This window comes from Solenopsis invicta, chromosome 5 (genome assembly GCF_016802725.1).
Source record: "Solenopsis invicta isolate M01_SB chromosome 5, UNIL_Sinv_3.0, whole genome shotgun sequence".
Lineage (NCBI taxonomy): Eukaryota > Metazoa > Arthropoda > Insecta > Hymenoptera > Formicidae > Solenopsis > Solenopsis invicta.
In genome coordinates, this window is record NC_052668.1 from 9454371 (window position 1) to 9471930 (window position 17560).

At 35.7% G+C, this 17560-nt stretch overlaps 1 protein-coding gene across 1 annotated transcript in view; it reads left to right on the forward strand.

The window, feature by feature from the left end:
• Positions 1–17560, forward strand: part of LOC105205514 (dynein assembly factor 5, axonemal) — a 106946-nt gene that overhangs the window by 57627 nt on the left and 31759 nt on the right. The window contains exon 5 of the mRNA XM_026138215.2: positions 10868–11852. Coding sequence (XP_025994000.1) covers positions 10868–11852 — 985 coding nt within the window. The remainder of the gene's footprint in view (positions 1–10867; positions 11853–17560) is intronic.

Sequence of the window (17560 nt, forward strand, 5' to 3'; positions counted from 1 at the left end):
CACTCATTTATTTGCGTGGAGTCTTATACACACGGCGGGATCGCATAGCGGCTGTGCGCGCGCTCGCTTGTTTCGTCATATGTTGTGACGGTCCATTATTTTATTCGAAGATCCAAACTACTTAAGAATAAATCCCACTACTTGAGCCATAATCATTCCAAAAAAGTATTTTTGACAAAAAAAAAAAATTAAACTAGATAAAAAATGTAGTTCACTTTTGTGAAATTTCAAGACGTACCTGGGCACTGTTGCCCGTTCATTAATTATATGTATGTATATAATTAATGAACATTGCAAAATACCTAATTAATAATGGAATCATTCCTGCCAAAAATGTGCGATTAAAACTGATTAAAACGGAATACTTTTTAATCGGTTTTAAGCTGTTTTAATCGATTCAATTCACGAGCGGATTAAAAAGTAATCTGTTTTAATTCTATACAAATCGTAATTGATTTTAATATCGCTTTTGCAAATTATTTAAGTGTAATGCATAATATAACAATGTTTGAAAATTTTAATTTAGTTGCATTAAAACTCCTAAATACTTTCAGCGACCACGTTTAAAAATCTTGATATTAGTAGCGAGAAATGATATGCTGAAACGCTGAGAATTCTTTCGTGCTGTTTTTTAAATAAAAAGCTATTTTGATAAAATAACATTGTAAATCATTTTAACTAATTTGTAAAGTTGTAAAACTAATTTTTTTTCTTGATGGTTGTTTATTAACTGCCAAAAAACATATCTTTTGGACAATTTTATAAATTTCTTAACGTGATTTATAGTGTTGTCATTAAAATATCTCTTTAATTAAAAATGGCACACAAGAATTGTCAGCGTCTCAGCATGTCTTATCGCATTAAAATTTGATTTAATTATAATTGATGAAATCCTGTAATTTCGGATTGAAATGGATTTAACAAGTGAGTGCTGGCGCCACCGCTAGATGGCCATGCCGCGGGACATTTTCTCGTGAGTCTTGTGTAGCCACAAACGTTATATCTAGGTGCCACCGCGGCTGACTCCCCAGCTTATACTTCAGTGAGACTTTTAGGAGCTGATTATTATAATCTCAAGACAAGTATTTACTCTCATTCTTTTCAAACATGACGGGTATGTGGAACGGTGTTCCACATAAAATTTTACATTTTTATGTGCAAATAATAATTTATATTGTTAATTTATCTTGTACTTAAATTAAATGTTTAATTCAAATTTAATCTTTTTTTAATCTTTTTCGACAAAAAATATACAAGAAATATTGTTTTTATAAACTAAACATTTATTAGGTTTACAATAATGTATTCTATTTTAATAAATCTATCTGGGTTTCGATCTTTTTTCAATCGGTCCTAATACCGTATTTTCGGTGCAGAAATCTTGATTGATTCGGATTACTTTTTTTTTTAATCGGTTTTAATCGCACATTTTTGGAAGGGATATTGTTTAATAGAATTGAAAAAGAAAAGTGAAGTTTAAAAAAAAATTTGTTGGAAATTTAATATTTTAATTAATTTGAAAAACCTTTTACTGTGGTGTATAATAGTCTAATCAATATTAATGAATAAACTATTTTCCAAAAATTGTACCGAGCAGTAAATATTAAACGGAGTAAAAATGTATATTTTTTTCAAAAACTTTTAAATATATCATAAAATATTATGCCAAATGAATAATAAATGTGTATTGACAAAACTTTTTGTAAACATTTTCTTTGAAAAAATTCCTCACGATAAAAATTTTTTAAAATTAAAATTGATTTTTATGCTCCTGTAAAAATTATAAATGGCAATAAGACGAATACAAAGGTTTTTCTGTAATTTTTTAATAAAATCATTATTGATCGAGTAGTAAAGCAATAATTAAGTTGATAGATTACATAGAAGAGCGTACATTAGTTTCTATATACAGTTTAAGGGATAAACTAAGTAAATATCTAAACTAATAATAAAGTTAATTAATTTTTTTTCTTAACTTTCACTTTTATTCCACAAAAGGGCAAAGATATTATTATTTTATTTTTAAGTTAATTTTTTCTATAGGATACAGAAATTACTAAGAATATTATGGATACTGAAAATATCGAAATTAATCAAAGAGATAGTGACGTTGCATTAATAAGATATAATAGAAACGTCATTTGACATTGTTCTTTGGGATTAAATATTGCAACAATATATTACAATGATATCAGTGAAATATTTTAATGTTATTATCACTGTGTAATATCATAGTAATATTTCTGTGATGTTTCATAGTATATCATATGTAATATTTCTGTGATATTGCAATATTTCTGTGATATCACAGAAATAGTACGTGCTATGTGAGTCCATGAATGAAAAAATCAACATTACCGCGCGAACACTCTTACTAGGTTTTGATTATTTAGCCTTATTGTTAAATATTTTTAATATAAATTATACTTTACTTACCCGCAAAAAAAACAGGCCACCACATTTTATCACAATTTTTTAATATTTTCAAATAGCAATAACAAAAACGAAAAAGTATCGGATGGAGATGAAACAGGGCTCAAATTAAAGCGTAAACATTTCTTTTAATAACCAAGAAAATCAAAATTTAATTAAGAACAATTTTTACAAAATGGCGGACATTAAAAACAAGCATTGGAAAAGAGGAAAAAATTTTTTTTCTTTGAACTATTGCGTTGTTCAAGGAAATCGGCTACCTAGCACAAAAATGTATGAGCTTTTAAGCTTATTAATTTCCGAACAAATCCATATTTTGAAAAATTTTCTACAATTTTTTTGACAAAATTATAGCGTTTTAAAGAAAGTGTTACAAAACAGACAACTTTTTCTTGTAAACCCAGTATAACTCGGAAAGAAATTATTGTATAGGATACTTGATCAAAGATATCATTTCCCTTGATAGCTAAGAAAACCAAAATTTAATTACGAACAATTTTCACAAAATGGCGGACATTAAAGACAAACATTTAAAAAGAGAAAAAATTTAAAATTTGAAAAGAGAATTGAGATTTGAAATTCATACTTTAATTTCTTTTTTGATCAAGTATTTTATATAATAATTTGTTTTTGAGTTATACTGAGTTTACAAATAAAAGTTGTTCATTTTGTAACATTTTTTTAAAAACGCTATAACATTGTCAACAAAAAAAATTGTATGTTGTGGAAAATTGTTAAAAATATGAATTTCTTCTAAAATTAATAAGCTTAAAAGATCATAAATTTTTGTGCTAGGCAGCCAATTTCCCTGAGCAACGCAATAGTTAAAAAAAAAATTGTTCTTCCTTTTCAATGACTGTCTTCAATGTCCGCCATTTTGTGAAAATTGTTTGTAATTAAATTTTGGTTTTCTTAGCTATCAAGGAAAATGATATCTTTGATCAAGTATCGTATACAATAATTTTTTTCTGAGTTATACTGATTATGAGTTTATTGGAAAAAGTTGTCCGTTTTGTAACACTTTCTTTAAAACGCTATAACATTGTCAAAAAATTGTAGAAAATTGTTCAAAATATGAATTTATTCGAAAATTAATAAGCTTAAAAGCTCATACATTTTTGTGCTAGGCAGCCGATTCCTCTAAGCAACGCAATAGTTAAAGAAACAAATTTTTTTCCTCTTTTTCTATGCTTATTTTAAATGTCCGCCATTTTGTGAAAATTGTTCTTAATCAAATTTCGATTTTCTTGGCTATCAAAGGAAATGTTTACGTTTTAATTTGAGCCCTGTTTCATCTTAATCCGTTACTTTTTCGTTGAGTTATCGTTATTTGAAGATATTAAAAAATTGTGATAAAATTTGGCCTGGTTTTTTTCCAGGTGAATGTATAAATAATTAAAATCTGTTGCTGTCCATGACCAGATCAATAAAGATAGTCAAAACGTAACAATTGGAAATAGTATCGAAGCATAAAAAAACATTATTGACGTAAAAAGCACCTTGCAGAAATCGATTTTGCAACTAATTATTATAAACAAATTGTTAAAAATTGACTCTAGAGGTAAACTATGTAACGACCACACATCGCGCACGGACGGTGATTGGACGGGAACAAGGGCGCGAAGGGTCGCCGAAGGAATTAAACGCGGTTTTGATGTTTTACAAAATAAGAGTGTTTATTAATTGAAACACAAATCGTGATAGGTGACAACAAAGATGACAGTACATCAAAGAATCCGTCGGAACGGTAATCGAAACGGATCTTACAATAATTAATTCAAGCGCGCGGACGGAAAACGGGTAGCTATAGGTATATAGCGTATTTACATGTGCACCTATGGCATAAGACACGTTTCGCGGAACGGCGTCGAGCTTGATTCCCGAAATTTCGACGACCTTGTTGTCGTGACCGTGAAAAGCGTTTCGTGGCGCGGCGTGTGGTGCGGTACGGCGTGGTGCAGCGCGTACACGGATCCGTGTTTTTCGGAAACTTGATTTTGCGCGGCCCGTTGCGAAGCGGTTAATACCGCTGCTGTAATCGCCGGATGGCACTACCCCACGCCAAGTGCGCTTGGTGGAGGCACGGAGCACCGTACTCTCTTAGGTGTGGTAGCACCGGACTCGGGATGCGGTGAGGATCGCCCTGTGTCAAGTATTTTGACTAGGTCCAAGTTCTCTTGAGCCCGTTTGCGGCGTGTAAGGATAACGGTTCGGGTCGGGAGCGATCGAGAGTTAAGTGGCTTGACGGAGACCGAGGCGCTTGATCTCTTTCTCGACCTGGGTGTCTTCTGTACGGTAGACCGGCCAGAAGCGGACAAGGAGAGTTTCGGCCGACGATTACCGCCTTATATACCCGAGGATTGTGGTGAGGGGATGTGCGGTGTGTTACGGCGGAACGGTCCGGAGGCAACATCCCCGCCACTCGATCCCGAGTATCTCGGTTTGGGCCACGCGCGCGCGGCGTGGCTGCGGACGGTGACGGAACGAGAGCGCGTGCGCGTGGAGATGCGAGACGCGCGAATGCGTTTGTTCGCTCGCTCGATGGAGGATTTTCTTAGGCGCTATGCGCCGATATTCGGCGGGTATTCGGCCGGACGGCTTGGACGGTAAACAGTCCGGGGGGGGGCGTCGGAAGGTGGTTTGTTACAACTAATTGCGAAAATCGATTGAAAGAACACGAAATTCCTAGTAGAATAAATATAAAAATTTATTTTAACCAATAACAATTAAGCTACCTAAGCCGAATAAGGCCCACCTAACTTATTTTATTTTTTATAAATTTTATTTACAAAGATATTGAAATAAACTAAATGAAAATAAAATGTTTATTTCAACTACTCGCCAAAATAAAATTATCTTCTATATAAAACATTTTTAAGTAAACAAAAAAGAAATGTTTTTAAACTCTAATATTGGGCCTTATTAAATTCTTGTGCTTTTAATAAGGCCCAAATTAAAAATAAATTGAAAATAACAAAGGAATTAAATACACTACTCAAAAGAAAATAGGGAACACTTTCCAGACACCAAAAATTAGGCTATTTTCAAATGACTGTAACACGGTGAAAAATCATCGTAGATAAAAAATAAAAAAAGCATTTTGAAGCTTGAAGATCCAACTTTAACGCTCTATCAGCAGATTTTCAAAATTCTTTTAACTTCCTTGTCTTATGCAGTAAAAAAGCACACCCTGTTTTGTTCCTTAAAATTTCGTATTTTTGACACTTTGCAGCTCGACCAACAAATTTTTTTCGAACAATTCAAGTAAAGCTTCATAAACTACAACATTTTGCCTACAAAATGCTTTTTTTAAAATTTCTCTACGATTTTTTTTGACCGAGTTACGCTACTTTGAAGCTAAACCTGCATTTTTTACAAATGATATCCGTACTCCGTGAAAAATCATCGTAGACAAAAAATCAAAAAACCATTTTAAAGCTCGAAGTTCCAGCTTTAACATGCTGTTAATGGTTTTCAAAAATTTTCTCAATTTCTTAGTACTATGCCCCAAAAAAGATACACTGTTTTTTCCTTAAAATAACGTATTTTTAACAGCCTGTAGCTCAATAAAAAAATTTTTCTCGACAAATCCAATGCAAGTGCCATAAAGTATGACATTTTCTCTACAAAATGCTTTTTTTAAAGTTTTCTCTACGATTTTTTTTGACCGAGTTACAAGACTTTGAAGATATACATTTTTTACAGTACATTTTTCCGAAAAATGACGTCTACCGCCGACATTAGCATTACCCAATGTGCACCACGTGGAGGTTGTCGGTCGGATTTTTGCACATCGTGTGTGTGTGTGTGTGTGTGATGTGTGTGTGTGTGTGTGTGTGTGTGTGTGTGTGTGTGTGTGTGTGTGTGTGTGTGTGTGTGTGTGTGTGTGTGTGTGTGTATGTGTGTGTGTGTGTGTGTGTGTGTGTGTATGTATCACAGCAGAGATAAGGACCCCGCAGTTCGTCACTTCTACAGTATTTAATGACTCCAAACCCTCTCTGCTGTGTGTGTATGCGCTCGCGCGCATGAGAGTTCAATAGTGTGTATTTCCTCCTCTCTGATCAATTACTGCTTGCAAGCGTTCTCGCATATTTATACATCTTGCAATACGATCTTGCGGAATGTTGTGCCAAATTTCCGTTAAAATTTCTCCCAATTCTTCTAAATTTCGCGGCTGTTCCTCGCGACGCCTTAATCGTCGTTCCATTTCATCCCAAATGTGCTCGATTGGATTTAAGTCCGGGCTATTGGCGGGATGATTTAACAGTCTAATTGCGTGTCGTTGAAAAAAACGTCGCGTTATATTCGCCGTATGAGGTCGAGCGTTGTCCTGCATAAAAATAAAGTTCCGACAGGTTCGATTTAATAGCAAAACGTGTGGTCGTAGAATATCGTTGATATAACGAACACCCGTCATTGCCGGAGGTGGCAGGATCACTAGATCACTTCGTCTTGTAAGTGATATACACCCCCACACCATCACGGAACCGCCGTTGTAGGATCGTATTGGCATAACGCAACGTCGATCATAGCGTTCATTTCGTCGACGCCAAGTACGTATACGAGCATCATTGCCATAAAGGCAAAAACGTGATTCGTCGGAGAAATATACATTTCTCCAATCCCTAGCGGTCCAATTTATGTGATCGCGCGCAAATTGATAACGTACTTGGCGATGTACGAGTGTGAGTCTTGGTACTTGTGCACGAACACGAGAACGAAGACCGGCTTCTCTCAAACGGTTGCGAATTGTTTGTTCGCACACATGGCGCAAATGAATGTCATTACGAATGTTTCTTGCGGTAATTATTCGTCTTTCTAATGCATAACGAACAATGGCTCGATCTTGTCTATTTGTCGTTAATCGAGAACGACCACTACCTTCACGTCTCGTGTAATTTCCCGTGTCTTGATATCGTAACCAAGCTCTACTCACTACGGACACAGATGCACCAATATCTTGCGCCACATAACGCATACTAAAACCTTGTTGCAAAAGCGCAATTATGCGTGCAACTTCTACGGCCGATAAATGTCTACGCGGCATTTTGAAAATTCCGTGTCGCTTATCACACTGCGAGAATCGCCGGCGTACTAAACAAAATTTTATTGTATTGAGCAATGTTTACATATGGTCATCTTTGTCTAAAAAGAGATTTTTTTTAGACTAAGACGACTATATGTTTACAGTTCACAGGATTGGAGAAATGTATATTTCTCCGACGAATCATGTTTTTGCCTTTATGGCAATGATGCTCGTATACGTACTTGGCATCGACGAAATGAACGCTATGATCGACGTTGCGTTATGCCAATACGATCCTACAACGGCGGTTCCGTGATGGTGTGGGGGTGTATATCACTTACAAGACGAAGTGATCTAGTGATCCTGCCACCTCCGGCAATGACGGGTGTTCGTTATATCAACGATATTCTATGACCACACGTTTTGCTATTAAATCGAACCTGTCGGAACTTTATTTTTATGCAGGACAACGCTCGACCTCATACGGCGAATATAACGCGACGTTTTTTTCAACGACACGCAATTAGACTGTTAAATCATCCCGCCAATAGCCCGGACTTAAATCCAATCGAGCACATTTGGGATGAAATGGAACGACGATTAAGGCGTCGCGAGGAACAGCCGCGAAATTTAGAAGAATTGGGAGAAATTTTAACGGAAATTTGGCACAACATTCCGCAAGATCGTATTGCAAGATGTATAAATATGCGAGAACGCTTGCAAGCAGTAATTGATCAGAGAGGAGGAAATACACACTATTGAACTCTCATGCGCGCGAGCGCATACACACACAGCAGAGAGGGTTTGGAGTCATTAAATACTGTAGAAGTGACGAACTGCGGGGTCCTTATCTCTGCTGTGATACATACACACACACACACACACACACACACACACACACACACACACACACACACACACACACACACACACACACACACACACACACACACACACACACACACACACACACACACTCACACACACACACACACACACGATGTGCAAAAATCCGACCGACAACCTCCACGTGGTGCACATTGGGTAATGCTAATGTCGGCGGTAGACGTCATTTTTCGGAAAAATGTACTGTAAAAAATGTATATCTTCAAAGTCTTGTAACTCGGTCAAAAAAAATCGTAGAGAAAACTTTAAAAAAAGCATTTTGTAGAGAAAATGTCATACTTTATGGCACTTGCATTGGATTTGTCGAGAAAAATTTTTTTATTGAGCTACAGGCTGTTAAAAATACGTTAATTTAAGGAAAAAACAGTGTATCTTTTTTGGGGCATAGTACTAAGAAATTGAGAAAATTTTTGAAAACCATTAACAGCATGTTAAAGCTGGAACTTCGAGCTTTAAAATGGTTTTTTGATTTTTTGTCTACGATGATTTTTCACGGAGTACGGATATCATTTGTAAAAAATGCAGGTTTAGCTTCAAAGTAGCGTAACTCGGTCAAAAAAAATCGTAGAGAAATTTTAAAAAAAGCATTTTGTAGGCAAAATGTTGTAGTTTATGAAGCTTTACTTGAATTGTTCGAAAAAAATTTGTTGGTCGAGCTGCAAAGTGTCAAAAATACGAAATTTTAAGGAACAAAACAGGGTGTGCTTTTTTACTGCATAAGACAAGGAAGTTAAAAGAATTTTGAAAATCTGCTAATAGAGCGTTAAAGTTGGATCTTCAAGCTTCAAAATGCTTTTTTTATTTTTTATCTACGATGATTTTTCACCGAGTTACAGTCATTTGAAAATAGCCTAATTTTTGGTGTCTGGAAAGTGTTCCCTATTTTCTTTTGAGTAGTGTATTATTTTTCAACTCACTGGTAAAATGATTATTAATCAACAAATACAAAATCCTTTAAGATCTATTATACTAGTAAAACATCACAATTATTTTTAATTTTGTCTATAATTAATATTTTAACTATAAGAAATTCTGGCTATTTTAGTGCAATTTTAGCTTATGGAAAGTTAGTATCATTGAAAATCGTTATTCTCTGTTGCAAGCCACATACATAATAAACAAATAACAATGTCTATAATAATTAATGTACAAGTGGTCCTTATTTATTAATACATTATTTATAAAAAAGTATATTTATTCCAAAATATTGATATACATATTTGTTTTTTCCTATAGTTAGAAAGTTGAATAATATTATAATATGTTGTAATAAACCATAAAATAATATATACTTATTAAATTTATAACACATTTTTATAAAAACGACTGATTTACCCACTTTGTTACAAGTTTTCGTTGCACTGAATAAACGTGTTGCCAGCGGTATTAATTTCCTATTCAGTTTTTATCTATTTCCTATGACATATCTTTTAAGCATATATTTCAAACATAAAGCGGGTTTTTAAATGGTAAATTTAAAAGTGGGCCTTATTTAGTACTGGGCCTTATTTGGCTCAAGTACCTTACTTTTAATTTTTTTTTATCAATTTTTTTCAATGTGTGAAGCTTCATGTATAATTCCTGTGTGTAATCTTAGTGATATGTTGTTCTTTTCTATATAACTGCTGTAGAAAGAAACTAAAAAACATAAATTATTTGTATATTTTAACATATAAAATGTATAACTAATGGCACAGAACATATTTTTTCAATAAATTAACATTTATAATATCTTAAAATAACACGTACGTTTGTTCTTCACTTATTTAAAAAGAATTTGTTTTAAAACTACATTTTTTATGTTATTTATTCACTTACCTATAAATTGTGTTATTTAAACATTAAGAAATGTTAAATATAAATTTAACAAAATTTTCAAATAACATAATCATATTAAAAAAACTTGGATATGTTACAAATTCAAAAAAAATTTTAACAAATTTTTTACTGTGTAAGAAAATAATGTGCTATTATTTCCACACATGTCATGAAGTAGTTAAAATCCGTTTGGTGTAGTTAAAGTCTAATTCTCACAAATTTTTTGGACCGGACCAAAAAACATATTCGACACAATCATGGCCTTGAGCAATATTGAGCATATGGTGACAGTGAGTCAAAAGAGATTGAAAGCGAAATTACATATGCTGATTACGTTGGCAGACAAAGAGCGAGTAAGGATAACATATGGACATGCAAACGTGTCCATTTAGAGGTATCCCTAAAAGCTAAATATTGCGTCCCATTTTCCCAGAAACATTACCGCTCTTGTCGGAAATTTGCCAATCGCGCATCGTACTTCTAATTTCTTTCGCTTTCCCCCCGTCCACCCAAATAACCTGAGCCTCCTTCGAAGATTATGAGTTAGAATCTGCTTAGTATTTCTACTTTCCTAGTTAACAATTTTTTTTCTCAATATGTATTTATTAGCTTATTTTAATTAAAACTTTATTCTTCTTGCTTAATTCTTAATTAGATCTAACAGGATATGTATATAATATGCAGGATTGCACGGCGGTCACACAAGCTTTATTCACCGTAATATTCACTGTGTATGCGATGAGCGCTGACCCTTCCATTTGCGAGGAAGCAGACAGATTCTTGGAGGTACTAGTCAACGTAAACTCGCTAGAAGACATTGAAGATCTCTTCTGCGATTACGTGAGACCACTGATAATGTCGATTCACGACAATTGCGTCTCTTGGACGGTTTACAGTGCGGAATCACAAATTTTTTGTGCCTGTTTGAAACGCACTGGAGTCGCCATATCGCGTAACATGGATCTCGTGTTGCCTATTTTCAAGAAAACCATGAGTAAGGGCGCCGATCCTGAATTAAAACTGCGGCACTTTATTCTGCTTACGGAATATTTTCTGAACAATCAAAATTTATATTGTTATATCGAGGAGCCGTGCAAATTCGTGAATAAAATTATCGAGAAATTGATCGTGCCAGGACTCATTTGGATGGCTGGCAGAGCAGCCGAGGCCATTCGCACAGCCGCCGTTTGCTGTCTTTGCGCCATTCTACAGAACAAAATAATCAATATTGACGAAAGAGACGAGATTAACGAAGCAAAGTCGTCCGCAAATGAAGGAAACAAGAAATCTGAAATATCTATTACGGAGGAGCAATTTTTGTCCATTTTCGACAAGATCGCGCCTATTCTGATCAGTCTGATGGATGACAAAGCAAAGAAAACTCGACTGTATTCTATGCGCGCCGTTTGTTTGTTAGTAACAATCGGACAAAAACTCTTTTGCTTAAACGATGAATATATCCATCGTACGTATCCGGTGATACTGAAAAGACTCGATGATGGCTGCGACGACATTCGTTACGCCGCAGTGGAGGCACTCGTAGATGTGTGGAATGTAGCGTCCAAAGGTTATGATATTGTTGTCAGCAGGAGTCATATTGATGCTTTGTACACTACGATGATTATTTATCTGGACGATTCGGACTCCCATTTTCAACAAATAATATTGGGTAATAGTTTTTCTTCTGTCATAATTTAATCCTTTTTATTGTATTTATTCCAGAGTGATAACACAGGACTACAAAAAAATTTTTGAAAGTCATCTCAAACCAGAGTAGGTGTTTCTTATAGATTTTGGGTTGCTGAATAAGAATTCGTAAGAATAAGAATTCATTTTACTTCATCACATCCAGTTTTTTAGATAATCATGAAAAATCATGGAAAATTTGTGAAAATTGAAATCTTTGAGGAGAGCAAAAGTAAATATGACATTAAAATGTAGTCCTAGAATGGATTTAAATATATTTTAATAAGTTGAATAAAGTATAAGAAGTAAAAGAAGTTTTGTTTACTAGTGTTATTATAGCCTATACGTCGTAAAACAAATCGACGTAAAGTTGACTATTGTGCAACAGACAGACAATCTTCGTAAATCTTAGATCTTTTTAGAAATGAATTTTAATTGTTACTGTTGGAAGATAAGTTAGATAAATTAGAAAGTAAGTTATTAATCAATTAGTTAATTAGTTAATTAATTAATTAATTAATTATGCATATTTTTTATTTTTATATTTTCAGATATTTTTAAGTAAATGTGAGCAATTTTTTTCAATATGAATTTTTAAAAAATCTGAAATTTCGATCCTGGATTTGTAACTTTTGAAAGGTAAATTCCAAAAGTTAAGCTAGAACTTTAATTTGAAGTGGATTTAGCGTTACCCATCCTAAACCGCGTGGAGGCACCACTTTTCTTAGGATTTTATCCCCTGAATCGGGGATACATGCCAGGAAATTGTTTAAAAATTTACATTTTTGTTGTTTTATAAAACCGACTTTTTTTTCTTCAAAAGATCTTTGTATTGGTTTTCTCTTATGTTCTCTTTTTCTATCTTTCTTCAAATTCCAACAAAAATCTGCTATCATGTGTTTATCCCAAATACCTTGATAACGTTTTTCCATATCTTTTATGTCTTGATGGAATCTTTCGCCTTGCTCTTCGCTAAAATCTCCAAGATTTTCAGGGAAGTAGTCAATGAGAATGCAAAAAATAAATTTTATAATTTATTAGACATCCTAAGTGTTTAAAATTTTCAAGCATGCTTTCGACAATATTTTTGTACTCTGGATCTTTATTAATTCCTAAAAATTTAATAGTTACTTCCCTGAAACTCTTCCAAGCAGTTTGTTCTTTTTTAGTCATTTTGTTTTCAAATTCTTTGTCGCGCAACAGCGATCTTATCTGGGGGCCATCAAATATTCTTTCCTTTATTTTCCTATCAGAGAGTTTTGAAAATTTCAAGTACAAATACTTGAAAGCATCACTGTCATTCCTTTGTATAGCCTTTACAAATTGCTTCATTAGACCCAGTTTAATATGCAATGGGAGAAGCAATATTTTAGACGGTTCAACCAAATTTTTATGCAATATATTTTTGGAACCAGGTTCTAACTTCTCTCTAGAAGGCCATTCTTTTTTTATCCAATGCTGATTACGATTGCGACTATCCCATTCACATAAAAAACATGGATACTTCGTAAAACCATTTTGTTGTCCCAATAAAATCGTTATAATTTTTAAATTGCCACACACTTGCCATTTATGCAAGTTGTAATTAAGTTTTTCGAGTACAAAATAAAGGTTTTTATATTTCTCATTCAACATTACAGAATGGGCAACTAGAACAGGAGCATAAACATTACCATTGTGCAACAAAACAGATTTTAAGCTCTTTTTTGAAAAGTCTATAAAAAGAATCATCGACAATCATCAGCTTTATAAGGAATGCTGTCAAAGTTATCAATTAATTCTTTAACATCATTACAATAAATTAAGGAATCTTTTTTAGAAAAATATTTTCTGAATGACTTGTCTCTATTACGATAGAAAGTTATACTCGTTCCACTAGCTAGTAAGTTTTTCTCTTTAAGCCTGGATGCTAGAAACTCTGAAGATTCTTTTGAAAGTCCTAAGTCTCGAACAAAGTCGTTTAACTCCTTTTGATGAAATTTACTATTAGTCTCATCAGAATCACTATGATCAGAAATTTCTGAGGATTCATAATCGTATTCTTTATCTTCCATTATGACTTTGTTTTCTGATTTGTTGGAAATACTTAAATCATCAAAATCAAGAGTACTCTTACTATCTTTATGTTTTAAAACTGGATAAAATACCGACTGTATATTAAGATAGCTAATACTTTTTTTATTATGCCCTCGAATCACGCACAAACAAAAGTAACAGTGCGACTCATGGTTTGCAGCTTTCCGCCAAATCATTGGAGAACAAAAACGTATGGTGTTTTTGTCTCCGTTTCTCCACTTTGTTAAATATAAAACACAACAAGAATGTTACGTCTGGCGTTTAAAATTTTTTTTCCTGTCTCACGCCATCCGATAATATTTCTAAATCAAAACATTTCTAAAACAGTCGCGTTAACCTATGGATTTATTTTGGAAAATTCCCTTTAATATTAATAATCGCATAATTAACTAATATATCGGATTCACTCGACGTGGATGTGTCGATTTTAAAATATTAAAATTTAAAGAATGCGCCCGCGAGCGCGCGCGGCCGTATAGCGTTCTCAAACATTCGGCGGCGCGCGGTTGCGCGGCGGATTACGATCGCCGGCGGAACGCAGCCTTACCTCTGCGGCTCGCTCCCGCGCGGGCGCCTACAAGCGTGGGAGCCGGCGATAGCCGCGAGGGCGCGCCGCAGCGCCATTTTCGAAACCATAACCACCCTCGCGCGTCCGGAGCATATAAAAAGAGCGCACGCGAAGCATTTTTTGATTAGATCGCTCTGGACAGTCGGAGTGTGCGCTTGAACAGGCGGCCAGCCAACGGTAAGACTGGCAGAAGGATCCCGACGACGGGAGGGTTATTCTTACAAATGAGGCAGCCGAGGAATAGCATCGGGATGTCTCCTTCCTTCACTACCTCTCCTTTGTAGAACATGTCAGTTGAACCACACCGAGTGTATGCTTGAGTGCGGCCTCGGCCTAATCTACACTCCTCTCCTTCCTCGTTCTCTTTTCCTCAGATTGGTCGCAGCGTAATTAGCCTGCACCACTTTTTGACCACTAATTCCATTTTTTTCTTTTATTTTGTTCCCTTTTTTTTTGTTCACGAAGAGGAAATGCGTTACCGCATACCCCAGGCCTCGGGGGAGGTGGTTATGTGGGGCTCTCTTCCGCCGGCAACATGCCGGCGAGGGTCTACCCACTAAAACCTCTCCGGGTGTCCTGCCCTGGTCCATGACTGAGGGGCTCCGAGAACGCGTGCAGCATCCTTCCAGACCCCCCCGGACCCAGTCGGCCAGTAGGCGGCCAACTCATCTCGCCAGGGGCGCCTTAGCGATATGCACCCCTGGCAGGGCTTAAGGGCTTAGCCTGCCCTAGGTCGGGAGAGAGGGACACCTCCCCCGCCTCTTTCCTTGTTGTTGTTGGAGGTACAGGCCCGGGGGTCCGGCTCCCGCCGGATGGTTCCCGGACCTTTTCACGCCGCGATGACGGCGGCGCGGCCCTACTTTCTGCCCTGAGGGGGAGAGAGAAGACCCTTCCCTCTCCCCCCACCCCGGCGAGGCAGCGGGGGGAGCGGCTCCGCGTTATGCCGCAGGGTCGCTCCCCCGGACCATCAGGTCGGATTTGCCTCGCCGGGCTCACCGGTGTGAGGAGCCCTCCTCCCGCGGCTGCGTGTCCCAAAAGCGGGGCCGGCAGCCGCAGGGGAGGAGGGTCGCCTCCTCCTTTCCATATTGGCGCTGTCGCTTCCCTCCTCCTCAATTGTGGGGAGGGAGGGGGCGACAGCTGCTGTTCTGCTGGCCCCCCGCCGCCTTTTTGCAAACTGACCGCGTGAGCCCGGGAGGCGGGAGGCAGGGGAGGGGGCGGGAGGCAGATTCCTTTATACCCTGAGATGTGTATTTTCTCGAGTTGCGCGCGACCTGGTGTCATGCTTGTGATTGCCCCTTCTTCGGCATCTCTTTTCCTTTCATCTCATATGTCTTAACCTCTCTCTCTTCCTAAAAATCTTTTCACCGTCATCTTAAGTTATTTTTTGATGCTCCGGTATTCACATTTAGAATTAAACCTAAAAACGTTTAATTTTAAATTAAAATTAAATATAACGTGAAATTGATTTAAATAACTAAAAATTAATTTTCAAGTTTACTCCTACTGTTCCATTCATCGCACTCCTGCGCATACGCTTCCGTAAAACAATCCTCTCTCTCCAAATTAAGTTAATATTCGGAGAACCAGTAAGAATTTATTTCTTTTATTGCTTTATTAATCGAAAATTTTTAATCAACAAAAATGGTAATTCCTCATAAAGCAACATGGGCAATAAGACCCATCGCGGTAAAGCAGGAGGCCGAAGACGCTTCCTGCATGCACTCCATCGAGAGTCAAAAATAGTTCGCGAGTTCGATCCGACGGAGTTTGGTCCGAACCACTTCCTGACCTTCCGTTATTGGAGGAATCACTGGAGCCAGAGCCTCTTATCATCACTCCTCCTCCTCCTCCTTTACTTTCCAAACAGGACGTAAAAAAAGAGATACAAGAATTTCGAAGAAGGGCAGCCAAGCCCATTATCAATTATATCCCCGAGAGAAAACCTACTCGACCGACAAACCCGGCTGTCTACACAAAAAATTATAAAAAAACATTAAAAATACTATCAAGCGTCAAACCTAAATTCTGGATCCAAAAAACCCTCTGTGGGTTCACCATAATTGATTTTAATTAAAAATCTAAAATACAAAATTTTTTGTAAATATTAATATTATTATTTACTTTTGTACTATATTATACTCAACTTTTGTAAATAATCATTTCTTTCACTTCTTTCCATTTTAATAAATTTATAAATTTATTTTCTTATAATTATGCTCTCATAAATCATTTAAACCTTATCCCACGCCACCGTTCCTAGTTATGCTTCCTAATAACCATAATAATTCAAAAACATAGAAATAAATAATTCATTAAAATTGTCCGGGATTAAAATCCGGACTGGTGACAGCAGCTCATTCAATAATTGAAAAATCTTAAAATAACAAACTAATTAAACCCCCCTTTAAAATATCCGACCCACGCTCCGGACGCAACAATAAAATATAGTTTTTGGAGTCCAAGAGTTATTTAACTTTTTTGTTGACTTACCGAAAACATTCTCGTAATTTTGTCGAATAAGACCTGAAAAACGTTTTCTATTTCGTAAAATTACGTATTTTCCGCACATAATGCAAAAAATGTCAAGACTATTTTTACATACGGACATTTTCAAGTAAGTGCAAAAAATAAATAATTTTTTTAATACATCAGAATTATTTTAATTTTTCTTTCCCACGGAAGATTTCAATTGAATTTTACTTGAAAAAAGAAACAAGACTTTAGCTAAATACGTATTTTATTTAAACAACAAAAACTTTTGCTTTACACTTCCATGACGATCAGTTCATATTCGAAACTGCTCTATATTTATAGTCGAATAGCAACTTATCTCTTCCGAGTTCCGAGTGGCTGTGCCCCACGTTGCGGTGATACCGCGAAGCTTTCTGTACTCTAAGCGCTAGTAGTAGCTGAAATCTTAAAAAATTCTCAAGTATAAACAAAATTTTTTACATTTACTTAAAAATGTCTAAAAATAAAAAAATAAAAAAATATGCAAAAAATTAATTAACTAATTAATTAACTAATTAACTAATTAATAACTTACT